Genomic DNA, 23687 nt, shown 5'->3' on the forward strand with positions numbered 1-23687 from the left:
CAAGGTCAAATGTATTTTATTTTAAATATAAAATCCCCATTTCCAAAGTTTATAACATAGTTCACGACTTCCAACGGTGGTTTGACAATACGGTGAAATGATTGTTTTCTACCCTTATATCTAGCCGATCAAAAACGTGCATAAAGGGACAAGGAAGTAAAAGACTGGTCCATGGAGTTGAGGGGAAAGGTGTCCAACGAAGCACCAAAACTACTGTTTTTGTTCAATTTGTGCACTAACACAACGCAAAAACACAGCTAAGGCTTATACACCGCTCGTCATTTAACGTTTTGAAATGATGCAGCAACAAACAAAAAAATTTACACAGAACTGAGAGACTTACTGAAAATCACCCCCTTTGGCATTTAAACAGAGCCTAATAGTAGGATAGACACGTATCAACTAGGACCCATTTCCAATGAACAAACAGCATATTGCCTCTGAAGAAAAATCCTAAATGTCCATAATCAGTGATAATCAGGTTCACAATGGGATATAGCTAGATATTGACATTATTACAATGTATACAAAGTGTCTGTAAGGAGTGTTGTCCAACACTTCCTATCTCACCCGTTTATGAAGATAAATGAACATCAAAAACAACTTGTGTTCCCAATGTGCCTCAAGCCTAGTTAACCATAATACAGGTTCCAGCATGTCATAAAAACATCCATAGGTTGTTGTCCTGTTTTCTGGGGTGTATTCGTTAGTGCACATAGTAGCAAACCGTGGCAAAACATTTCGCAACAGAAAACATTTTTGCAACAAAAACAAGAATTCCCTATTGGACAAATGCAGGTAGGTCCCTCCCCGGTTTGTCCAGTTTGCTTCCGCTTGGTTCCTAGTGAACACACCCCTGTAGAAGAGCTAAGCAGTCTACATAAAAGGGTGAGTGTGCTGGCAGTTTGTGGTTCATCTTGGCTTAATATCCTCAAGCTATGGACGCAGAGAGTAGCATCCGGTCGTGTGGAAAATATCAGAGTCCACGGATCCTCCATTACTCAAGATAGTATCAACAGAAACATGAGAAACAACATACATCAAATCAAAACAAATACAATCCTGATAAGGTTTCAGGGGGATTCAAGACAGACGGGGTGAATCTGACAATTGATGCAGTTGCACAGAATAAAATAAAAATGGTAATTCAACTCAAGTTTAAAACAATTCACTAATACAAATGATTACCAAGTGCTAAAACAAGAGTCAACTAAAAGGATCATTAGAGCCAAACAGACAGGGTTATGGGATACAGATCATCAGGAGTGACAATGTTACCAAAATGCATGACTTACTGTATATCCACTCAATACAGTTTCTGATTACAATGTGATAACAAAAGGCAGTCAAACCATGATAACAATACCTTTCAAGTGATCCCCCCCAGTTTCTTCACACCCCCGAAACCACCAAGAATCACTAAACTGGCTACGGTGCATAATGACTTGGTAAAACCTCACATTATAGTGAGTCTTCATATGCCTGTGTTGTGTGTGTGTGTGTAGCTATATTTGTATGTCTTGAGTCAATTCAAGACAATCCGCCATTGACGTCTTCCTCCCACCTAGCTAAGCACCAAGGGTGACCGTTATAAAAATGAAAATGAATGGGTCGGATCGACTGCTGCCACCAAAACGCCATCAGTTTCAGTCAGTCAGTCACGGAGCTTTTTGTCCTCTTGCCGTGCTTGGTCCCACCACCCCCGCCAGAGCTGCAGGCGATTGCGGTGCCATTGCAGGCGCCCTCCATGAGGGCCCGGTCAGCCTGGTCGTCGGCCCCGGCGTCGGGCAGCTCCTCCTGGATGTGGCGGAGGCGGGACATGGCGCGGTCGATGGTGGCCACGGAGACCAGGTTGAAGTCGTGCATGCTGACCAGGTGCAGCAGAAAGTTGCGGCAGAGGTTGCGGCGGGCGATGTAGGCGCCGCACTTCTCCACGAACTGCATGCTGGCCTGGTTCATCTGGTTGTCGGCTATGAAGCTAGATACGGACAGGAAACAGAACACAACGGGGGGAAATGAGGTTAGAATACTGATTTACTGGAGACAGAATGAGTCAGATTAAGGACAACTTTTTAAATACATTATCCTATTTTATTTGTATCACATGTTAGATGTAAACTCTGAAAGTGTCATGGCTTTATGTGGATTTCTAAATTACAGTAACACAAGGATGACTGTTTTTATCCTTACTTAAACACCATCTATAGCACATGTTAAGAGATAAACTCTTCAAGGTGATGTGGCTGTATGTGTATTTATAAGTTATCTACGATAGTGCCGTAAGAGGCTAGTGATTAGTGATACATACCCACAGCTTTTAGGTACATACCCATGCTTCATGACGTGCAGGTTCCACAGCTTCATCACCTCCTTCTCGCCCTCGTTGACGTCTGTGAACTCCTCCAGTTGCTGTGGGTGGAACACTCGTAAATTAGTCAGCGCAAAAGACCAAAATCTACCAACACAACCAGAAGGTACATTTTAGTATAAGGGAAGCAAAGGCCCAGCTGTAGTTCAAGCCCGACACTCATTTATGTTGGATTCATATAGGGTGTAATCCTATCGTGAGATGCTCGATTTTCATACATTGACATCAATGGGATACTCATTTGACATGCATCTATTTCAAGTTAAGATATGGGCCATTCTGTATAAACATCAGGCAGTCGTTATGTTTAAAACATTTTTTTAAATGATCTTCTGTTCTACTCCATTGTACATCATCTCGGTCTGAGTGACAGTGTGAGCGGCGGGACTGACCGTGGCGGTCTTTTCTCGCAGCCACTCAGGGTCTCTCTCGTCCTCGCTGTCCACGTCCATCTCCTGGGGTCTGAGGGGCATGCAGCTGTCACTGTGGAAGTACAGGCGGTTGTGTCCGCTCACGTAGGTCCTCTGCTGCTCCAGCTCCCCGTCCTCAGACTCCAGGAACTCTGACAGGCTGGGCTTCGTCCGCTTGGGCCTACAAGACAGGAGCAGTGCATTAGGGGTCAGAGGCTGTGGTTAGGTACACACACGCAGGCAAGCTAGTGGACAAATAGTACACATTCTCAACTAGCCCTACGGCTGTGATGGTACCATCCGAGTGAGGATATATGAAACACGTTAGCCAATCAAAACTGCAGTTTTACTTTTTAAGCATACAGCAAATACAAGAACTAAAATCCTTTCACATGATTACCCCGGAGGCTGACCATAGCCAAGTTCATCTTTTTTATTTCAGTGCTTTGATCCTGACACGCAAGCCATGCTACTGGTTGACTGAGGGTGAGAGAGCCAGTGAGGTGAAAGTGGAGACAGGAGACGCCTTCTTTACCTGCACACCAGTACGTGTGTAACGGCAGTCCTCTTGACGGGGCCGTTGCGGCTGAAAGCGAAGCCGGGCTGGCTGTGAATGTCCTGGGGGTTGCCCACGTAGGAGCCGTCGTAGCACTCATTGATGGACACGTCTATCCTAGCACCTTTAGGGTGAGGCTGGAGACACACAGGGGGACATCAATTCAATTACAATAACTATCAAACTCTCAATATCCTTGACAACTCAAATAATCAACATATAGCATGCCAGGTACTTGGTAGCAGATGGCTTTAAAATCTCTTTGTTCTTAACTGTTTTTGTTGTTTTTTGACCCGTATAGGGTTAATCAAAAGACCAAATTAGCATAGGTTAATAGTATTTGTATTAGTATTTGAGCCAGGAGAGATTGACATGCATATTCGCTCTGGATAAGAGTGTCTGCTAGATGACTTAAATGTAAATGTAATATTATTAAGGTTTGCTCTCTGTGTACACCTAAGGGCCAGCCGTGCTGCCCTGTTCTGAGCCAAATGCAATTTTCCCTCTTTGTGGTAATGCTGTTAAGGTAGAGCAGCACTTTATCATGGACAGACTTCTCCCCATATTAGCTACTGTTGTATCAATACGTTTTGACCATGACAATTCAATCCAAGCAGTTTAGTCACCTCAATTATCCAGATTATTTATTACAAGATTTAGTTGAGGTTTAGTGAATGATTTGTCCCAAATACAATGCTTTTAGTTTTTTGAAATATTTAGGACTAACTTATTCCTTACCACCCATTCTAAAACTAACTGCAGCTCTTAGTAGCAGTCGCTGTAGTAGCTGACCTGTATAGCGTTGAGTCATCCGCATACATAGACACACTGGCTTTACTCAAAGATTGAAAAAAGTAAGGGGCTAGACAGCTGCCCTGGGGAATTCCTGATTCTACCTGGATTATATTTGAGAGGCTTCCATTAAAGAACACCCTCTGTGTTCTGTTAGACAAGTAACTCTTTATCCACAATATAGCAGGAGGTGTAAAGCCATAACACAAGTTTTTCCAGCAGCAGACTATGATCAATAATGTCAAAAGCTGCATTGAACTCTAACAAGACAGCCCCCACTATTTTTTTTATCATCAAATTCTCTCAGCTAAAATCATCAGTCATTTGTGTAAGTGCTGTGCTTGTTGAAAGTCCTTCCCTTATAAGCATGCTGAAATAGGAAAAGGTTCAAATATAGGAATCCTGTACACACACACACACACACACACACACACACACAGCCCTAGTCTCTCACCACGTAATTGAAAATGAAGCGGCTATGGGACTGTTTGAGGTGTTTCAGCAGGCTGTAAAGCTTCCTACAGTTCAGAGTGCACCAGGGACAGTGGAGGTCGTCTCTAGCCTCTGTCTGCTGCCGCGTGTTGTTGTTGTACAGGAACTGCCATGGGACAAAAAGATGGAAGTTCATTACTGGTTTATTAATAACTGAACCATTCTGAGTGATGCTCAAACAAGATCTTGTTTTACATTTAAGCATATTACGCTACTCTTCCCCTGTACTTAGAGATGTATCAGGATAATCATAACTAGGCGTGTGCTACACATTAGTGATGGATGAGGCGAGTTTCCCCCCTTACTATATAAAGCGATGTGAAACATTTCATATTGGTGCATAAACAGACCTGGTAAAATATACGCAGTTTCTGCCTGGGTTCACACAGGATCTGTTCTTTTTTCATCTGGATATCTGTGCTGACAGAGGCCTTCACAGCTACAACAGGGAGGGGAGGGAGAAATGAAGGAGTCAGAGGTTATTAGATAGCACAAACCATTTTTAGGGACATTATTGTGCTAGTGATGCAGCTGCATCGGTCTGGTCAATTTTATTATAAAGTTAAAAAGTCATAGTATATTTATGGCTCTAGTATTGGTTGGATGGTGACCAAGGCTGTGTTTACACAGGCAGCCCAATTCTGAATTTTCCCCCCTACTAATTGGCCATTTGACCAATCACATCAGATCTTTTTACATCAGATATTTTTCAGAACTGATCTGATTGGTCAAAACCCCAAAGAATGAAAAAACTATCAGAATTGGGCTGCCTGTGTAAACCCAGCCTTAGCTACACACATTTAGAGTCACGTCGAGGCAAGAGAACAGCATACTGAAATTGGTGTGAGTGAATCTAAATGGGAGGTTACAATGTGTTGTTTCTTTAGGGTAAAAGCCAAGCAAGTTGCTACTGAGTGTGTTGTGTCTCTTACCCAGGGGGGTAGATTTGAGTGTGCTGGGCCTGCTCTCCATGGGGCTGGAGCCGTCAGAGTTGCGTGTGGCCAGGGGCTTGGCCACGGGGGCTGTGGACTTGTCACTGGCGTCGCCTGTCCAGCGCAGAGTGAACTGCAGCGTGGGTCCCTGAGAGAACGTCTCGAACGGTGGCAGCCTCTGTGGGAGCAGAGCAGGAAACATTGTCTCAGTACCATCATACACACATTTCGATGTGGAGTGTCCTACTGATAGTATAGTTGTCGTCCCCAACCCTGGTGCTGGAGAGCTACTGATTGGGCAAGCTGTTGTTTCAGCTCTGCACATCAACACCTGATTCAGCTCTGCACATCAACACCTGATTCAGCTCTGCACATCAACACCTGATTCAGCTCTGCACATCAACACCTGATTCAGCTCTGCACATCAACACCTGATTCAGCTCTGCACATCAACACCTGATTCAGCTCTGCACATCAACACCTGATTCAGCTCTGCACAACAACACCTGATTCAGCTCTGCACAACAACACCTGATTCAGCTCTGCACAACACCTGATTCAGCTCTGCACAACAACACCTGATTCAGCTCTGCACAACAACACCTGATTCAGCTCTGCACAACAACACCTGATTCAATTAATCAACTGCTTATCAAGACTGATTAGTGTAATTAAATCAGGCATTTTTAGTGCTGGTCTGAAACCAAAGCCTGCTAGGTTGGCACACACACATGCCTTTGGCCCACTCACCTTCCCATCCAGAATGGTTTCCCATGTGGCTCGTTTCTTGCTGACGGGGCAGTCCTCCATCCCTTGCATGGACACTTCATACTCCCCATCCAGCAGCTGTAATCTCCTGCACATGGCAGAGGTCCCTTATTAACTAGATGCTCTGAGTAATGCATTTAACATCGAGTGTGAACAGTTATAGAATATATGTGGTTGTAGTTTCAATTCAGAAATAGGGCTCAGATATTATAGCACCTTAAAATGCCACTCGCAAGTGGCTAAATATCCTTGAGGTCAAAGTGCAGCAGCAACTTGGTAATGACAGTTGCCACCTGGGGATAAATGGCTACCATTTTGCCATTTATGGTATGTTGTTTACCTGTTCTTGTCAAAGACGGTCATCTGTGCAACAAAGGTCTCTGTGGTCTCTCCATCTTCTCTGTGGGTGGAGCTTCTCTTCTTTCTGCTGGGCACCTCTGTCACATCTAAACATGCAAAGACACCAAACAAACAAAAATTAGACATTTGCCCCATGAAAATAATGTCACATCATCAAAACAAAATGGTCGCCATATTATTTATATCTACCTATCTATATATTAGTACCAGTCAAAAGTTTGGACACCTACTCATTCAAGGGTTTTCATCATTTTTACTATTTTCTACACTGTAAAATAATAGTGAAGACATCAAAACTATGAAATAACACATATGTAATCATGTAGTAACCAGAAAAGTGTTCAATTCAAAATATATTTTATATTCTTAAAAGTAGCCACCCGTTGCCTTGATGACAGCTTTGCACTCTCTTGGCATTCTCTCAACTACCTTCATGAGGTAGTCTCCCTACAACTAATCTGTTTTCTCTCCAAACAAACAGACATTCAATTTTAGTGAGTCATCCAACATCCCTGAGGGTGTTTTTGCAACTACTTGCCTATGTTTTCGTTGGCCTCGCCGTTCACAAGGCCGTTCATGTCCCTCCTCCCGGTGCGTAAGACCCTGAACAGGAGCGAGTAGGACTTGACCATGTGGCTGTTGCTGGGCTCAAACTCGTTACTGGACACCAGCAGGGAGGGCAGGGAGCCGGGCTTGGTTTGTTTGCTGCAGTCAGGATTTAAAGGCACTTGCTTTTTACCTGTAGGCACTTGCTTCACCGGGCAGCTGACATCCTATGGAAAACAATGTTTACAGGAGAAAAGTTAGGATTTAGCTAGGAGTTGAGTTAGGAGTTTGGTTTATAACCAATTTCACTTGACTGAGACAACGCGAGAGCGAAATGAAGCCTGGTTTTTACCTTTCGTTTTTTATGGCAGACTTTGACAAGTAGCACCTCTAGAGAGACCGAGCCTTGTTCGTTTTCTGAATTCTGAGATGGCTTTTCTGTGAGAGGGAGAAAGTGAAAAGTGTGTCTTATAATTCATCCTTTTGTCTCTTCCGTTTTTGTACAAATGTCACACCAACACATTGGTACAGGGCCTACAAATACATTGCATTTGAACATGGCGCAAACATGAGAGTATTGACGGGCATACCATCCTTATGGAAGAATCCAGTGAAGGTAAGCTGCAGGTGCGAGGACAAGCTAGAAGAAACGGCAGTAATACAGTCAGAAAGGATGCAGAGCTGTGGTAACACTCCCAGGCACAAGTCACATATACGGTTCCCCACCCTTCCCACTGTTTCTCTCCTACTTGCCAGCCTCCACCTCCGATGACTTTACTGTCTAAATAAAGTGAAAACACCTCAAATAAAATACATTTAAAGAAAAGAAAACTATAACTATATGACTCAATACTTAATGGTTTTATAATAAGTTAAAACTTCTAATAGTCTCCTAACTCTTACCTGTGAGATTCCTGCTCTCCCTTCATCTTCTCAACTCTGAGCAGCATGTCATCCACCTTGAACGTTTTCCTGAGCACACAAGTTCAAGCACAGCACAAATGAAGACCTTAGAAGTGGCTTTAGCTTTGATGAGATAATAAATAAATAAATAAAAAGGACAGTAGGACCTCAAAGATATGAACACGTCGGGAATAGAGGTCCATAAAATGGCCGCCCGTAACTTTGAAGTCATCTTGACAACCGCGTCTACCTTTATAGAAAATATAGTGTATTTACACGTGTAAGCAAGGTGTACGCTTGTGTGTAGCCTACATAAGTTGGTTTTTGCATTTAATACATGCCCCAGTTTGATATTGACCGTTTGGTTAACGTCCAGTCTGTAAGTTTGAGGATCTTATCTTTGAGGTTCTACTTTATACCATCTCTGTCTTAATGTCTACCATATAAAAATAATCTGATCCCTTTCAGATCAATCAGAGAACAATATGTTACCTTTTGGCATTTGTTCGAGTGTTTCTGTGGGTCATGAAGGTAAGAGTCCTGTGCAAGAATATAGGCTAAAATGGAAGCATTTGGAGGCAAATCATTAATATACCAGACATTGTGAAAATGAGAAAGAAAAGAAAATACATGTATATATCTATTGTTATATGTACACAGTGCCTTCAGAAAGTATTCACACCCCTAGACTTTTTCCACATTTTGTTGTGTTACAAAAATGGTTTGAAATAGATTCAATATTTTTTGGTCAACGATCTACACACAATATAATAATGTCAGAGTGGAAGAAAAATTCAAAAAAAATAAATCACATTTATGGAAAATAAAACACGAATATATTTTGAATAGATAAGTATTCAACTCCTTGAGTCAATACATGTTACAAACACAGCTATGAGTCTTTCTGGGTAAGTCTAAGATTTGTTTTATTCAATTCAGTCTGTTATGAGAACGGTAGCCCCTATCAGCAAAAGCAGGGTGTCTGCGGAAAGCCGAGTATCTTGGCTATTGACCTGTGCCTTAAAATTGGTATTGCTTATTACCATATATGGGCATACGCATGTATAAGGGCACCCAAGCTGATGACCTCATTTCAAGATGGCTGCTACCTCCATTGCAGTTAGCGTTGTGAAGCATAAACATAATAAACGCGGAATACATCCATACACACCTGGAAGCCGGGACTCCACAGATCATGAGGATGTCTTATTTGTCTGCCTGTTTTTTATTTAACCAGGGCAAGTCACTTAAGAAAAAAAATCTTATTTACAATGACGGCCTAGGAACATTGGGTTAACTGCCTTGTTCAGGGATAGAACGACAGATTTTTACCTTGTCAGCTTGGGGATTCAATCTAGCAACCTTTCGGTTACTGGCCCAACGCTCTAACCACTAGTATACCTGCCGCCCCTGTGACCTACCATAATTGATCACTAGCCTCGAGAGTCAAAATGTTACATTTTGTTATCGGCCGTTTCATATTAGTTCACGGTTTGCTGTTCTAAGTTTCACCCTTGTAACTTTGGAAAGGCCACTAAACTCTCATGGCCATTGTTTATTTGTGGTTCTCATCTCTGCCTTTGTCTCCAAAGTGTTACTGCTTGCATTGTGTGTGTGCACGCTTCACACCTATGTGAGTCACCGCACAGATAAAGGCATGTTGTTTTACCCTCACAGTAATGTCATTTTGTAAATCTAGTCAACTTAGTCAACTGTAATTCTGTGTGTCTTACAACAATATATATCTCTTTATTTCATTTACCACAGAGTGGAGGATACAGACGATTTAGATTATGACGTTTGGGAGCCGCTTTTTGTTTCCTGGCAGAGATGGACTGCTTCAAAGACTATCACGACATGCACAAGCTATGCTGAAAGTTAAATCTAATTATCTAGACCTGGGATGTAAAACGAAAACTAATGTAATTTGTAAATAGTTCAGCTTATTTCTATTTTTGCACCGTTTTTAGTGAAGGACACATGTGTAACCAACTTTGTGTTTGATAAGACATTTGTATCTATTTTTGAATGTATATCTGTTGCTTTTATATTGTTATTGTAAACAGTTCATTTGTATGTGGGACCAATACAGTGGACATGTCTAGGCTAAACGTTCAGGCACTTTGGAGAGGTTTTAAAAACACTTGGATATCCCCTGTATGTCCCCCGACACCACCACAATGTTTCAGAGAGGTTGGCGTTGTATACATTTTGTTTTTATAGTGAAAAATAACTTTTAGGCACACCCAGTGTGCAAAAACAGTGCAATTAACCACATTCTGACAGTTTGGAGGTTGAAAGGACACGTGAATGTACCTGGATACCACATTACACCACCACAATGTTTGAGTGAGGTTAATATGGTAGAAATGGTTTTTATACTGAACAAATAGCATTTAGGGATTGCAAATATGTAATAGCACTGGAATTATCTAATTTACAGACATATGCCACGCCACGTTGAAGAAGTTTAGGGACACTTGGAAATGTCCTGTGACCACACCTAACACCACTTACTAAAACATCTGCCCATTTCTAGTTGTTAGGTCTATAAATCCCATTCTTTTTCTGATATTGTTCACATGTTGTGGGAGCCATCTGATGTGTTTCCAGCTCTGGGCCTCAATAATTCACTTATAGCTTGTCAATGAAAGATTACATTCAAAATAATTGTATTTTTATTTTGTGTGTGCTTGATCTTGTGTATTCTAAACGATGTAACTCCTATCCATCTTCTGATCATTTCCTCAATCTCCCAGGTGTCTTCTTTCCAAATATAGCATGTTTTGGCATGTCAGAATCATGTAATTACACATGAATAGCAGCTCCTTTTGGGTATGTCTATTTAGGCGGAAATAAAAGTTGCCATTACATCTAAGAGGTTAAACTCTGGAACTGTTTTAAAGTCCCCATTGGCCTCATGGTGAAATCCCTGAACGGTTTCCTTCCTCTCCGGCAACTGAGTTAGGAAGGACGTCTGTATCTTTTTTGTGACTGAATGTATTGATACACCATCCAAAGTGTAATTAATAACTTCACTATGCCCAAAAGGGATATTCAATATCAGATTTTTACTTTTTTTTTTCTTCGTCTACCAATAGGTGCCGTTCGTTGCGAGGCATTGGAAAACCTTCCTGGTCTTTGTGGTTGAATACGTGCTTGAAATCCATTACTCGACCGAGGGACCTTACAGATAATTGTATGTGTGGGGTAGTCATTCAAAAATCACATTATACACCACTATTGCACACAGAGTTATTCCATGCAATTTATTATCTGACCTGTTAAGCTACATTTTTCTCCTGACGTTTTTTAGGCTTGCCACAACAATGGGGTTGAATACTTACTGACTCTTAAGACATTTCAGCTTTTTATTCGTTTTTTGTTAACATTTCTAAAAACATAATTCCACTTTGACATGATGGATTATTTTATGTAGACCAGTAACACACAATCGAAATGTAATCCAATTCAGGCTGTAACAAAATATGGAAAAAGTCAAGGGGTGTGAATACTTTCTGAAGGACCTGTACATTATGTATACATGTATATTATGGATGTAATATTTGCTTACTGCAATCAGGTTCCTTGTGCGGAGAAATCTGTAGATTTGAGTTGGTTCTGCAAATACATCATAACAATAATCATAGCCTGCTCAATAATTTGTTATGATTTTAGTAAGAATTGAATAGAATTGTGGTATGAATGTATTCACAGAGCTGTAACGTATTACAGAGCCGCACAGATATATATCCTATGCATGTTATGGTTCCAGGCCCACTTTCTAATCAAATTTAGTCAGAGATAGGCCTCATATTAGTCAGTGTCATTGATATTAGTTGTGAGAAAAGTAGCCGACAGTAACAAAATCCAAATTATACTCAATTGGTTATTTTCAAAGATTTCCACCTGGCTTGAAATCGTTACTTCCTGATATAAGTAAAAAGTCGTGAAACTCACTTTCAAAGGCCTGTAGAAACAACTCATGGTCTGCTTGAATCTGCTCCATCTTCGGCTTCTTCACCGTGGTCATTACAGTTGTCGAGGCCGGGTAGACGGCGCCGTTCGCTTTACAACTGGTCCCACTCATGACTTCACCTGAATGCTGTAAATGGTGCATCCATGCAGATGAAACAAACATTATTATGGTCCTTTTCAAAACAAAGGAAGCATAATCATATCAGCTAACGTTAGTTGGGTTAGCAAGCTAGCTAACCTACTTCAGTATTGGCTTTGTATAACATTATAATTTTCCATTTCAACATCCTATAAGAATATGAAAGATCATAGATAACTACACATATACATTTTTTTTGTAAGAAATATAGAGATAAACACATATTAGCAAGCTACCGTAATTTGTCTCAAATTCCAGCATCTGGATTTTTGTTAGCTAGTTAGCCAGCAAAGCTAACTAGCTAGCATAAACAAATGGTCAACATAGCTAGCTTAGTAAACTTGTGGGAGTGATATTCGAAACGGGTATAACACAAAATTATTATTTGCTAACTGACTGTACAACATTGAGGCTAACCTTGCTAGCATAAACTAAGATTAGCTAGCCAGATAGAGACTCACCAACACAGGCAACCCATGAAATTAGCAAGGAAGCAAGCTGCTGCTAGCTAAACTAGCATAGTGGGTTAACGAGAAGAAATCCCAAATGTTGCGGTCCAGTATTCCTTCCAACGATTCACACAAAGTCGACTAGTAAAGTAAATCCATCATATTTACATAAAAAAATAATAGATTATGTTATTGATTATATGAAAACCATTACAACTTCAGATGAGCTACACGTTATGCTAAAATCGTGTGGTCTTTACTGGACATCTAGAAATACCTCTCATCCAATAGAAATTCGAATATGTAATTTGAGACTTGTGATTGGGCAGACGCAACTGTAAGCGACACCATCATGTTCGGTGGAAGAGGCAAATTGCCGCTCGCTTTCTCTTGATTTTCAACGATTTTGCGGGAAATCTTTCCACCCACCGGGCATGATTCATGAAGCTTGTTTACTTTTCAGCCTAGCCGTTTGCATATTTCTGGTGCCAATTATAAATCAGTACACTTGTTGCAGAAACAGTTGTTGCCAAATATGCTCAGTTCTGCACTTGTGCAAACCAGAAAACTGATGATAGGAAATGTACAGTCTATGTTATGTATTTTTATGGTGAATGTAAATGCCGACCATTATAAGTTGCGCATGTTTATAATGCAAGGCATAATAATAAAGTTTAAGTTTTTCGCTTGTCAAGCGGATTTTCTTGGTAAATTCACAAGTTTTTGCACGGACTCAGTTGAAGCACGAACCGGAAATACAGCAATCACAACTTCCACACGTGTGAAAGATGCTTTTGGGCTAATTTAGTTCACTATTCTTGTTTTTAAGGAATGCTTTAATAACATTCACAACAGAATTCGGTCAAATTGTAAGCACCAAGTAAGTGACGATGGCTGAAATCGAGAATCGAATCCCAGAGTTGGAACAGTTGGAGAGAGTGGGACTGTTCAGCAAAAAAGAAGTCAAGTAAGATGAAAAACACTCTTTAGCTTAGCTATCACGTGCAATGTTAGTAAAATCTTTGAAGTTGTATTAAATTCGATTAATCTCCCAATTACAGATCCTTGCTAAAAAGGGCGACAGCTTTAGAATACAAACTGCATCGATTGATCATAACCAAACATACATTCAGGTGAGTGCCGAATACCAGTGAATAAAGATAGAAAATGTGAGTATGGGCAATCAAAAACAAGTACTATACAATGTATTAATCTGTGTTATTTCTTATTTCAGAATGAAATCAATGTCTTAGAGCTGATCAAGAAGAGAAGATCAGTAAGTTTTGAATCTCATATGTAGTAATATATATATATATATATAAATGGATTTGGTTAATTTAATTTTGTAGGCTACACATTTGCAGCTAAAAGTTTAATTGCGGTATAGGCCTACAAATAAAGAGAATAACAATTAGGTAGATTAACAAAACAATGAAAGTGATGTTGATGAAGCCAGCTTCGGAGAGTTCCTTCACAACTGCGTGTGCCAAGCTCATGGCGGAGACTGTTGCTTCAGGCAACTCACTGGAGTGATGGTGATGCCTGATGATGCATTTCATCTGGCTTGCTGGCCATGATGTTGTCCTCAGCCTCTCTGTAGCCTTCCTGTGATGGAGTTGGCTTGGTGGCCCTGATGTCATCATCAGCTCAACTTCTCTGTAGCCTGGACTTGTGCACCCACTTGGGTGATGTCTCTGCAGTTACTATAGCTCAATCCAGAGCAGTAGTCATCCTCATTACGATCACTGCCATTTCCACAATCAATGCAGTCAGGTCTTATAAGGCGGGGCTTAATATAAGCCTAGCTGTCTGCCTGTCCGACCTCGGAAACATTGTTCCACTTTTTAATTTCAATAGAAGCCGGTGATGAGTCTGATGCATCTTTTAAATGCAAACGTTAGCAGGCAGCTAGCTGTCTAGCTAGCCAAACAAGCAGATTTGCCATCACTCCATGGGTAAAAACAACCAGATATACAGTTGAAGTCGGGAAGTTTACATACACTTGCGTTAGAGTTATTAAAACTAGTTTTTCAATCATTCCACAAATGTCTTGTTAACAAACTATAGTTTTGGCAAGTTGTTTGGGACATCTACTTTGTGCATGACGCAAGTCATTTTTCCAACAATTGTTTACAGACAGATTATTACACTTATAATTCACTGTATCACAATTCCAGTGGGTCAGAAGTTAACATACACTAAGTTGACTGTGTAGCCCTCATACCACTCAGGAAGGAGACGCGTTCTGTCTCCTAGAGATGAACGTACTTTAGTGCAAAAAGTGCAAATCAAACCCAGAACAACAGCAAAGGACCTTGTGAAGATGCTGGAGGAAATGGGTACAAAAGTATCTATATCCACAGTAAAAACGAGTCCTATATCGACATAGCCTGATAGGCCACTCTGCAAGGAAGAAGCCACTGCTCCAAAACCGCCATTAAAAAGCCAGACTACGGTTTGCAACTGCACATGGGGACAAAGATGGTACTTTTTGGAGAAAAGTCCTCTAGTCCGATGAAACAAAAATTAAACTTTATGGGCATAATGACCATCGTTATGTTTGGAGGAAAAAGGGGAGGCTTGCAAGCCGAAGAACACCATCCCAACCGCGAAGCACGGGGGTGGCAGCATCATGTTCTGGGGGTGCTTTGCTGCAGGAAGGACTGGTGCACTTCGCAAAATAGATGGCATCATGAGGGAAATTACAGTTGAAGTCAGAAGTTTACATACACCTTAGCCAACTGCATTTAAAACTTCATTTTTCACAATTCCTGACATTTAATCCTAGTAAAAATTCCCTGTCTTAGGTCAGTTAGGATCACCACTTGATTTTAATAATGTGAAATGTCAGAATGATAGTAGAGTGATTTATTTAGGCTTTTATTTCTTTCATCACATTCCCAGTGGGTCAGATGTTTACATACACTCAATTAGTAATTGGTAGCATTGCCTTTAAATTATTTAACTTGGGTCAAACGATTGGGGTAGCCTTCCACAATAAGTTGGGTGAATTTTGGCCCATTCCTCCTGACAGAGCTGGTGTAACTGAATCAGGTTTGTAGGCCTCCTTGCTCGCACACAGTTTTTCAGTTCTGCCCACAAATTTTCTATAGGTTTGAGGTCAGGGCCTTGTGTTGGCCACTCCAATACCTTGACTTTGTTGTCCTTAAGCCATTTTGCCACAACTTTGGAAGTATGCTTGGGGTGATTGTCGATTTGGAAGACCCATTTGCGACCAAGCTTTAACTTCCTGGCTGATGTCTTGAGATGTTGCTTCAATATATATCAAAAATATATTTTCACTAGGATTAAATGTCAGGAATTGTTAAACACCTTAGCCAAACACATTCAAACTCAGCTTATGTAAACTTCCGACTTCAACTGTATATCCAATCAACACTCAATGACTTAACAAAAAACCTGATTTAAAAGAAATCTAAAATATGTACAAAATATACAGAGCTCTCTGTTTAGGCTGCCTTACAGTGCCATGGCAACCACAGAATCCACTAATAATAATAATAAATCCACTTTCATTATCATGCTAGAGTTTACAACCAATGAATGACTGCAAGTCATATTTGAAGTTCTATGAAATATGGAAATATTGAATATCTGTATCAGGAGTATTTTTTAAAATATTTGTTCCTCATGTTTCATTTATAGCGCATCGGCTATCAGTTCAAAAGAGAGGAGATTGAGTTTTCCATCATCTCGAGGATCAACAACATTTTCAGAAGGGCCACAACTAAATGGAAGGTACCATACAAGCCCTATATGACATAGCTATTAGCTACGGGATGTTGAATATTTCAAACAGCGCTATGCAGAAGGTACCAAAAAGTCAATGGACAGGTCAATAATAAGTTATCTTTTTGCAGGATGATGTTCAGTTGTGGCTCTCTCACATTGCTTTCTGTAAGAAATGGGTAAGTTTAAGTTATCTTGGGTTCCACGTAGAATAAATGTTGTGTTCGGGTGCTGAAACTGTTATTTTTTGTCATCTCCTCAAATAGAACACAAAGGGTGCAATCAGCAAGGTGTTCTCCTCCATGCTCGCCATTCATCCTGAGAAACCAGGTAGATTTATCATCATTATACTATGGTGACATACCACATCAATGGCATATGTCCTTGTAATAAACACTGAGTGTACAAAACATTAAGGAACGCATTGTTGCACCCCCCTTTGCCCTCACAACAGCCTCAATTCGTCGGGGCATGGACTAATACAAGGTGTCGAAACTGGTCCACAGAGATGCTGGCCCATGTTGACTCCAATGCTTGCCATTGTCAAGTTGGCTGGATGTCCTTTGGGTGGGGAACCATTCTTGATACACACAGGAAACTGTTGAGCGTAGAAAAACTCAGCAGTGGTGCAGTTCATGACACACTCAAACCGGTGCGCCTGGCACCTACTACCATACCCCGTTCAAAGGCACTTAAATATTTTGTCACCCTCTGAATTCACCCTCTGAATGGCACACATACACAGTCCATGTCTCAATTGTCTCCAGGATTAAAAATCCTTCTTTAACCTGTCTCCCCCACTTCATCTACACTGATTTTTGAAGTGGATTTAACTGGTGACATCAATAAGGGATCATAGCTTTCACCTGGCCAGTCTGTCATGGAAAGAGCAGGTGTTCCTAATGTTTTGTACACTCTGTATATAATGTATGTCATTTAGCATTTATCCAAAGCGACTTAGTCATGCGTGCATACATTCTACGTATGGGTGGTCCTGTGAATCGAACCCACTACCCTGGCCTTACAAGCGCCGTGCTCTACCAACTGAGCTGCAAAGGACCCCTATATACACACTACACAGTGTCCTATCATTGCCCCAGTTGTATGAGTGGATGACGGAGCCTCGTCAGCGGAATCATTGATTGCCTCTCCTTTCTCCAGCCCTGTGGATCATGGCTGCCAAGAGCGAGCTGGAGGACAGAAACTCGTCAGAGAGCGCCAGACACCTGTTCCTGCGTGCCCTGCTCTTCCACCCGGAAAGCAAGAAGGTCTACCAGGAGGTACGGAGTGGCATTTGATTTTCAATGAATTGAAGAATTGCCATATTAGGCTCGAAGCTAAGATGCTATGGAAATCTAGGTGCTGTGGTAGCTGAATGCACATAAAAGGCCTAAATGTAGCGGGACCACTGTTAAAACCCCCAGGATGTTTGATACCCGTGTCTCTATCGGAACAGTGCTTCCGTATGGAGCTGTTGCACGCTGAGAAATTAAGGAAGCAACAGAAGGAGCTGGAGCAGGCTGAGATGGATGTGGTGAGTACACACACACACACCTTTTTGAGTCTCTTCTTTTTCTGGACTGGGTCACTGATTGTCCTCTTCGCTCTACAGGGAGGGTACGAGTTCTCCCCTGAGATCGTGAGTGGCAAACTGGCCGAGGTGGTGCTACTGGGAAAATCCAAGGTGAGCTGTTTTCCATTGCGTTGTATTTATTCTATGCCATTTGTATTGCCTAACAGTCATCTGTATGTCTACTTTGGTTATTAAGAGAGTAGAAACAGTGTTTTGGAGATGTTCATGGATTTCTCTGTGCTGTCCACTAGAGCTGATTTCATCCTGTCTCTTTTGACCATCGTCGCCATCTTTGACTTCACTAAAGACCTACAGGACACCATTATACAAGAGTAAGGCTACATTTTGGGTTGCTGATCTCCCTGTGTTCATTTTTCAACATGACACAACACACACTGACCATGCTGAATGTCCTGTCCCCAGCCTGCAGAGCAAATACACATACGACTCACTGACGTGGGACTTCATGGCCAGGCGGGAGCTGGAGGCGACGGTGGGGGAGGAGCTTCAGACAGCCAAGGGGCGGGCCTCTGACATCGCCAGGAGAGAGGAGCGCTGCTGCCAGGTCTACGAGGAGGGCCTCAACAGCCTCAACACAGGTATGTACACACAACCAACAGATATGCCCACCTCAACACAGGTACGTACACTCAACCAACAGAAATGCACACCTCAACACAGGTACGTACACACAACCAACAGAAATGCACACCTCAACACAGGTACGTACACACAACCAACAGAAATGCACACCTCAACACAGCTACGTACACACAACCTACAGAAATGCACACCTCAACACAGGTATGTACACACAACCAACAGAAATGCACACCTCAACACAGCTACGTACACACAACCAACAGAAATGCACACCTCAACACAGGTACGTACACACAACAAACAGAAATGCACACCTCAACACAGGTACGTACACACAACCAACAGAAATGTACACCTCATCACAGGTACGTACACACAACCAACAGAAATGCACATCTCAACACAGGTACGTACACACAACAAACAGAAATGCACACCTCAACACAGGTACGTACACACAACAAACAGAAATGCACACCTCAACACAGGTACGTACACACAACCAACAGAAATGCACACCTCAACACAGGTACATACACACAACAAACAGAAATGCACACCTCAACACAGGTACGTACACACAACAAACAGAAATGCACACCTCAACACAGGTACGTACACACAACCAACAGAAATGCACACCTCAACACAGGTACATACACACAACAAACAGAAATGCACACCTCAACACAGGTTAGACACAAACGCAACACATTACAAACACACGGGTAAGACACAACACAAAACTTTAAAAAACAAATGCCATTTAAGATGTTGAAACTGTAATATCAACTGGTTATATTGTGGAACACAATGTTAAAAAAGGCAGTAACCTCAGCGGTGGCGCTTGCTTGTAGAATCAAAAGGACTATGTTAAGATGGGTTGAGTAAATAAATATGAAATTGAAATGGCCCCATATCTATTCAGTCAATAAAAAAACAAGCCGTTTGAGAATCATTCATTGAAACAGTAATGAGCGGTGTTAACTGCTCTGGCGGGATCTCACCGGAGCTTTTCAGTGACAATAGATGCGGTGCGAGATTGCTGCTGCTTGTCCCCCCTCCGAGAATGTTTCTTTGCGCTTGATAAGCATATGATTTCTCATGGCGATAGTTGTGCTATGGTAGGAGAGCTTGATATTTGCATTGCAAACTATGCAATATACTTCCAATCTTTACTGCGTTTGTCCGCCATGCTGATAGTGCCCATTTCACGCTATGTGCCTGAACCCCCCCCCCCCCCCCCCCCCCTGAAAATGTATTTCAGAAGAACAGAATAGCATATTAGCAGCTGAAAAATCCTCTGCTTTTTGTGGCAACCAGCAAAACTCTGTTTTCACACTGGATTCCATATAGAAACTTTCACTCCACGCATCAACCACTGTTTGAGAAGCATCCTCTCGCTGCGTGACGGGTCATATTTCACTCAAACTGTATGCCATGGTGTCTCCAAACCTGTTTCCTGCCGCTACCCAGTGCTTCATTTGGGAAACCAAGTGAAATCTGTTCAGGAACATCAATAATCCCGTTTTTCACAAACAAAACATATTTCATTAAACTGCCGACGGCTCTGCTCGCTGGAGAAATGAATGAAGGAGAGCGGAGGAAATGGAAACGCACGGTGGTGAAATATTCTGTAACGAAAGGTAATTATTATCTGCCTATTAATTATGAAAATATAAAAAATGCCATATTATTAGGTTATTCAAAATCCTAATATCAAATACAGATTCACTATAATTGTAGGCTAACTATACTCTGTAAGCTGCTCTGCACAATCAATGAACCAACACATGGCCGCGGCCAGTGTTTCCCAACCGTGGTTCCCCAAGTACCCCAAACAGTACACATTTGTATTGTAACCCTGGACAAGCACACCTGATTCAGCTTGTCAGCTAATCATCAAGCCCTCAATGAGATGAATATATGGTGTGTTTGTCCATGTGTACTGCTTGAAACATCTTGGTATTACAGACTCAGACAGGGGATGAAAATGTCAGTGAAGACCCTTGCCAGTTGGTCAGCGCATGCTTGGAGTACATGTCCTGGTAATCCGTTTGGCCCTGTGAATGTTAACCTGTTTAACGGTCTTACTCACATCGGCAGCGGAGAGCGTGATCACAAAGTCCTCCGGGAAAAGCTGATGCTGTCATGCATGTTTCAGTGTTACTTTCCTCGAAGCGAGCATAGAAGTAATTTAGCTTGTCTTGTAGGCTCGTGTCACTGGGCAGCTATCGGCTGTGCTTCTCTTTGTTGTCTGTAATAGTTTGCAATAGTTTGCAAGCCCTGCCTCATCTGATGAGGGTCGGAGCCAGTGTTCAAGGGGTATATCAATCTCCCCAGGGTAGCAGTAATACGTTGAGAGATTGTCCGCAAAGGGTTCCTCCTCTTTCCATCCCCCACTGAAGCCGTTTCATCCAGCTCCTGCCACTAGTGGTGTTCATCTGCCCAAATGTATTTCTGCAGGCATGGATGAGCTATGGCACCTGGCATCAGCAGAATAATATTGTGTAGAGGACTGAGGGTCTTCCAAATATTGAAAGTGTTATTTTGTAAATGTAATTGTTTGGCTTTGCAACAAGATCCACCACGACCATGTTTTCCACTCCGTTTCAATCTGCTGTTTGAGCTTCTTCAAATTGATCGACCCTAGCGAGGTCGAACAATGTGGTCTACATTTTGCATTCGTGTCAGAGTGATTAGAGGGACAATGGAGCGCTTGAGTACCAGGCCATTAGCGTTCTGACATCGTTAACGAGTTGGGTACGACCAACACATCGGCACCTTTTCATGTAGTGGGAGCATAGGAGGAGAGTACCGTCAATGTTCACGTGGAATTTGACTGTGGTCATTGACTCATGACTGCCGGTCACCGCAACAACCCTAGTGATGGGTGGTCTCTCTGCTGTGTTCCAGAGGCCATGTGGGCGTGCTACGTGTCCTTCTGCCTGGAGAGGTTCAAGAGGAAAACCGACGCCCGGGAGCTGCTGAAGGAGAAGGTTAACATTTCAAACCATGACAATCATTGCTGATGAGCACTTTTTTTGTTTTTGTGAAGAATATTGATAGAATATTGATGATCTAGTGTTAATGTGACTAGTATATTAGTGAAATGAGTGTATGGTTTTCTAAGACTGAAATCTGACCTGTGTGTGTGTTGGCATCCCTCAGAGGCAGGAGAGGCTGCTGGCAGTGCTTCAGCGTGCCCACGACTCCTCACTGCTGAAGGAGGACTTCTACAAGAACTGGGTAAGAAGATGTCTTATGGCAAGAGTAAATCTAGGACAGCAAGTGTATAAACATAGGCTTTCTAATGTACAAGCACACAGCATAGAAACCAATAGGATACACGAGGTTGACAAACATGTAACGGTTTGCTGTGCCTGTGTCCCTCCATCGGTCGGTTCAGCTGCAGGTCTTACTCTCATCGGGAGACTCGGAGCAGACCGCTGCGGTTGCCATGGCAGCCACCCAGCGCCACAGACAATCTGTGGACGTGTGGTGCCTGGCCCTGCAGACGATGGTGCGTCTGGGGAGTGGCGCCACAGGCAGGCTATTCCAGGACGCCCTGACACATGTGAATCCCAAGGTACACACACACACACACACACACAGTCACTATGGGCTGCTGTGAAAGTGGGGCAGCTCCAACTCTGTCCCAGATCATTTCCTACAGCATATTAACTTCCTCAAATGACTGCTATTCCCTGCTAGAAAGCAGTTCCAATATGACTGGAAGGGCTCAATTCAACCAAACCCACAGTGCAGTATTTACATGGTAGTTCCTTTTCCTGCGGTCAAATGACATGATAGAATGGCTTCAGGTACTGTTAAACCCCATTACTAATACCAGGGAGACTTTCCTTACAGGTAAATTCTTCAGGTACTGTAAAAACCTATAACTAATATCAGGTAGACTCAAATGACTTTTAGTTGATTTCATGTTCGTAGGCGTTGAACTGACGTCTGTGCCCAGTGGGTAGTATGTAGTAGAGCTGGGATGATAAACCAATCAATTATCGACACCAACCATACCGATCCCTTATCGCAGGTATTTTGCTGATATCGTCATGAAAAGTAGCCTATATTAGAAATGTGATAAGATAGTTTGCTAATGTGGGTGATTGTTTAAGGGACAATTGATGGCTACAGTCAAACTAGTAGTAGTAGTTTAAAGGAAGAAAAGAAACAAGTGGTGCACATCGTTATAAGGGGCAGCTCACGGGAAGGGGCTGACTGTGATGTAATTATGTAGTCACAAAGACATTGTTGATCCGGGGTGTGAGTTGCGAAATAATATGGGCTCAGTGGGATTGTCTCTGGAATGTAAAAAAAACAAACATTTTGACTAAGATTTATGGGGAAGTATCTTATAAAAATGTTTGGAGCATCAGAGTGTGCAAGCCGTACTTCCCGGTAACACATTTTCCAGCCCAGCAACCCATGAATATATTTTATTTGTTAAAAGAGCATCTTACCTGATGTTAACCACCCTGGTCTTGTCTGTTGACAGTCGAGTTTGCCCCTGTGGCAGCTGCAGGTGGAGTGGAGCATGACATCACAGAGCCCAGAGGAAACTGAAGCCCTGTTTCAGGTACAGAACCAAGCCCAACCTCTCAAAAATTACATTAGTTTATCACACATTTTAATACAATACCAGTTTGCATTTGTCATAATTCAAAGCACTGTCCAGACAGTGCTTTGACCAAGCTTTTTCTGGTTCTATGTCGTTCTTACCCTCCATTGTGTCAGTGCAAAAGCAGTAGGCTGCGTTTACATCGGCAGGCCAATTCTGATCGTTTGACCAATCACATCAGATCTTTTTCAGAGCTGTTTTGATTGGTCAAAATACCAATTTATGTAAACGCAGCCATATTTCCCTACATACAATGTTGTCTGGTTGGATGAGATTTAGTTGTAACAGTTTGTTTTATCCTCTGCTCTCAGAGAGGTCTGCTGTCTGTGGTGCCTGCCGTTTCCATGGAGATAAAGGAGAAGTACCTTGACTGGTCCTACAGGGCCGGAGGCTACAAGAAAGCCAGGAAGACCTTCACAAGGTACTGAATAT

At 42.1% G+C, this 23687-nt stretch overlaps 1 protein-coding gene, 1 long non-coding RNA gene and 1 pseudogene across 5 annotated transcripts in view; 1 reads left to right on the forward strand and 2 right to left on the reverse strand.

Moving 5' to 3' along the window:
- LOC115103727 (polycomb protein suz12-B-like) lies at window positions 1-18799 on the reverse strand. Of its 4 annotated transcripts, none has more exons than XM_029624620.2 (17): window positions 18469-18799; window positions 12088-12232; window positions 11702-11748; window positions 8620-8684; window positions 8128-8196; window positions 7815-7864; window positions 7577-7662; window positions 7217-7451; window positions 6659-6764; window positions 6301-6406; window positions 5551-5728; window positions 4969-5057; window positions 4581-4724; window positions 3314-3471; window positions 2761-2959; window positions 2309-2409; window positions 1-1978 (listed from the first exon to the last, which is right to left on the reverse strand). In XM_029624620.2, exons 2-17 carry the CDS (start codon window positions 12215-12217, stop codon window positions 1651-1653), a joined length of 2091 nt encoding a protein of 696 aa, XP_029480480.1. In that variant the 5' UTR covers window positions 12218-12232; window positions 18469-18799; the 3' UTR covers window positions 1-1650. The 4 variants fall into 4 exon arrangements, with proteins under 4 accessions (XP_029480480.1, XP_029480479.1, XP_064862301.1 ...); XM_029624619.2 differs by lacking the exon at window positions 18469-18799 and adding an exon at window positions 12706-12973; XM_065006229.1 differs by lacking the exon at window positions 18469-18799 and having other exon boundaries at window positions 12088-12283.
- LOC115104407 (U3 small nucleolar RNA-associated protein 6 homolog) overlaps window positions 13042-23687 on the forward strand; it is a 13311-nt pseudogene continuing 2665 nt past the window's right edge.
- The window catches only part of LOC135563512 (uncharacterized), a 9866-nt gene continuing 9010 nt past the window's right edge, over window positions 22832-23687 (reverse strand). The window contains exons 3-4 of the long non-coding RNA XR_010460335.1: window positions 23098-23204; window positions 22832-22938 (exon numbers count right to left, since the gene is read on the reverse strand). This is a non-coding gene — a long non-coding RNA (uncharacterized LOC135563512). The remainder of the gene's footprint in view (window positions 22939-23097; window positions 23205-23687) is intronic.

Source organism: Oncorhynchus nerka, linkage group LG21 (assembly GCF_034236695.1).
Source record: "Oncorhynchus nerka isolate Pitt River linkage group LG21, Oner_Uvic_2.0, whole genome shotgun sequence".
In the NCBI taxonomy this organism is placed as follows: Eukaryota; Metazoa; Chordata; class Actinopteri; order Salmoniformes; family Salmonidae; genus Oncorhynchus; species Oncorhynchus nerka.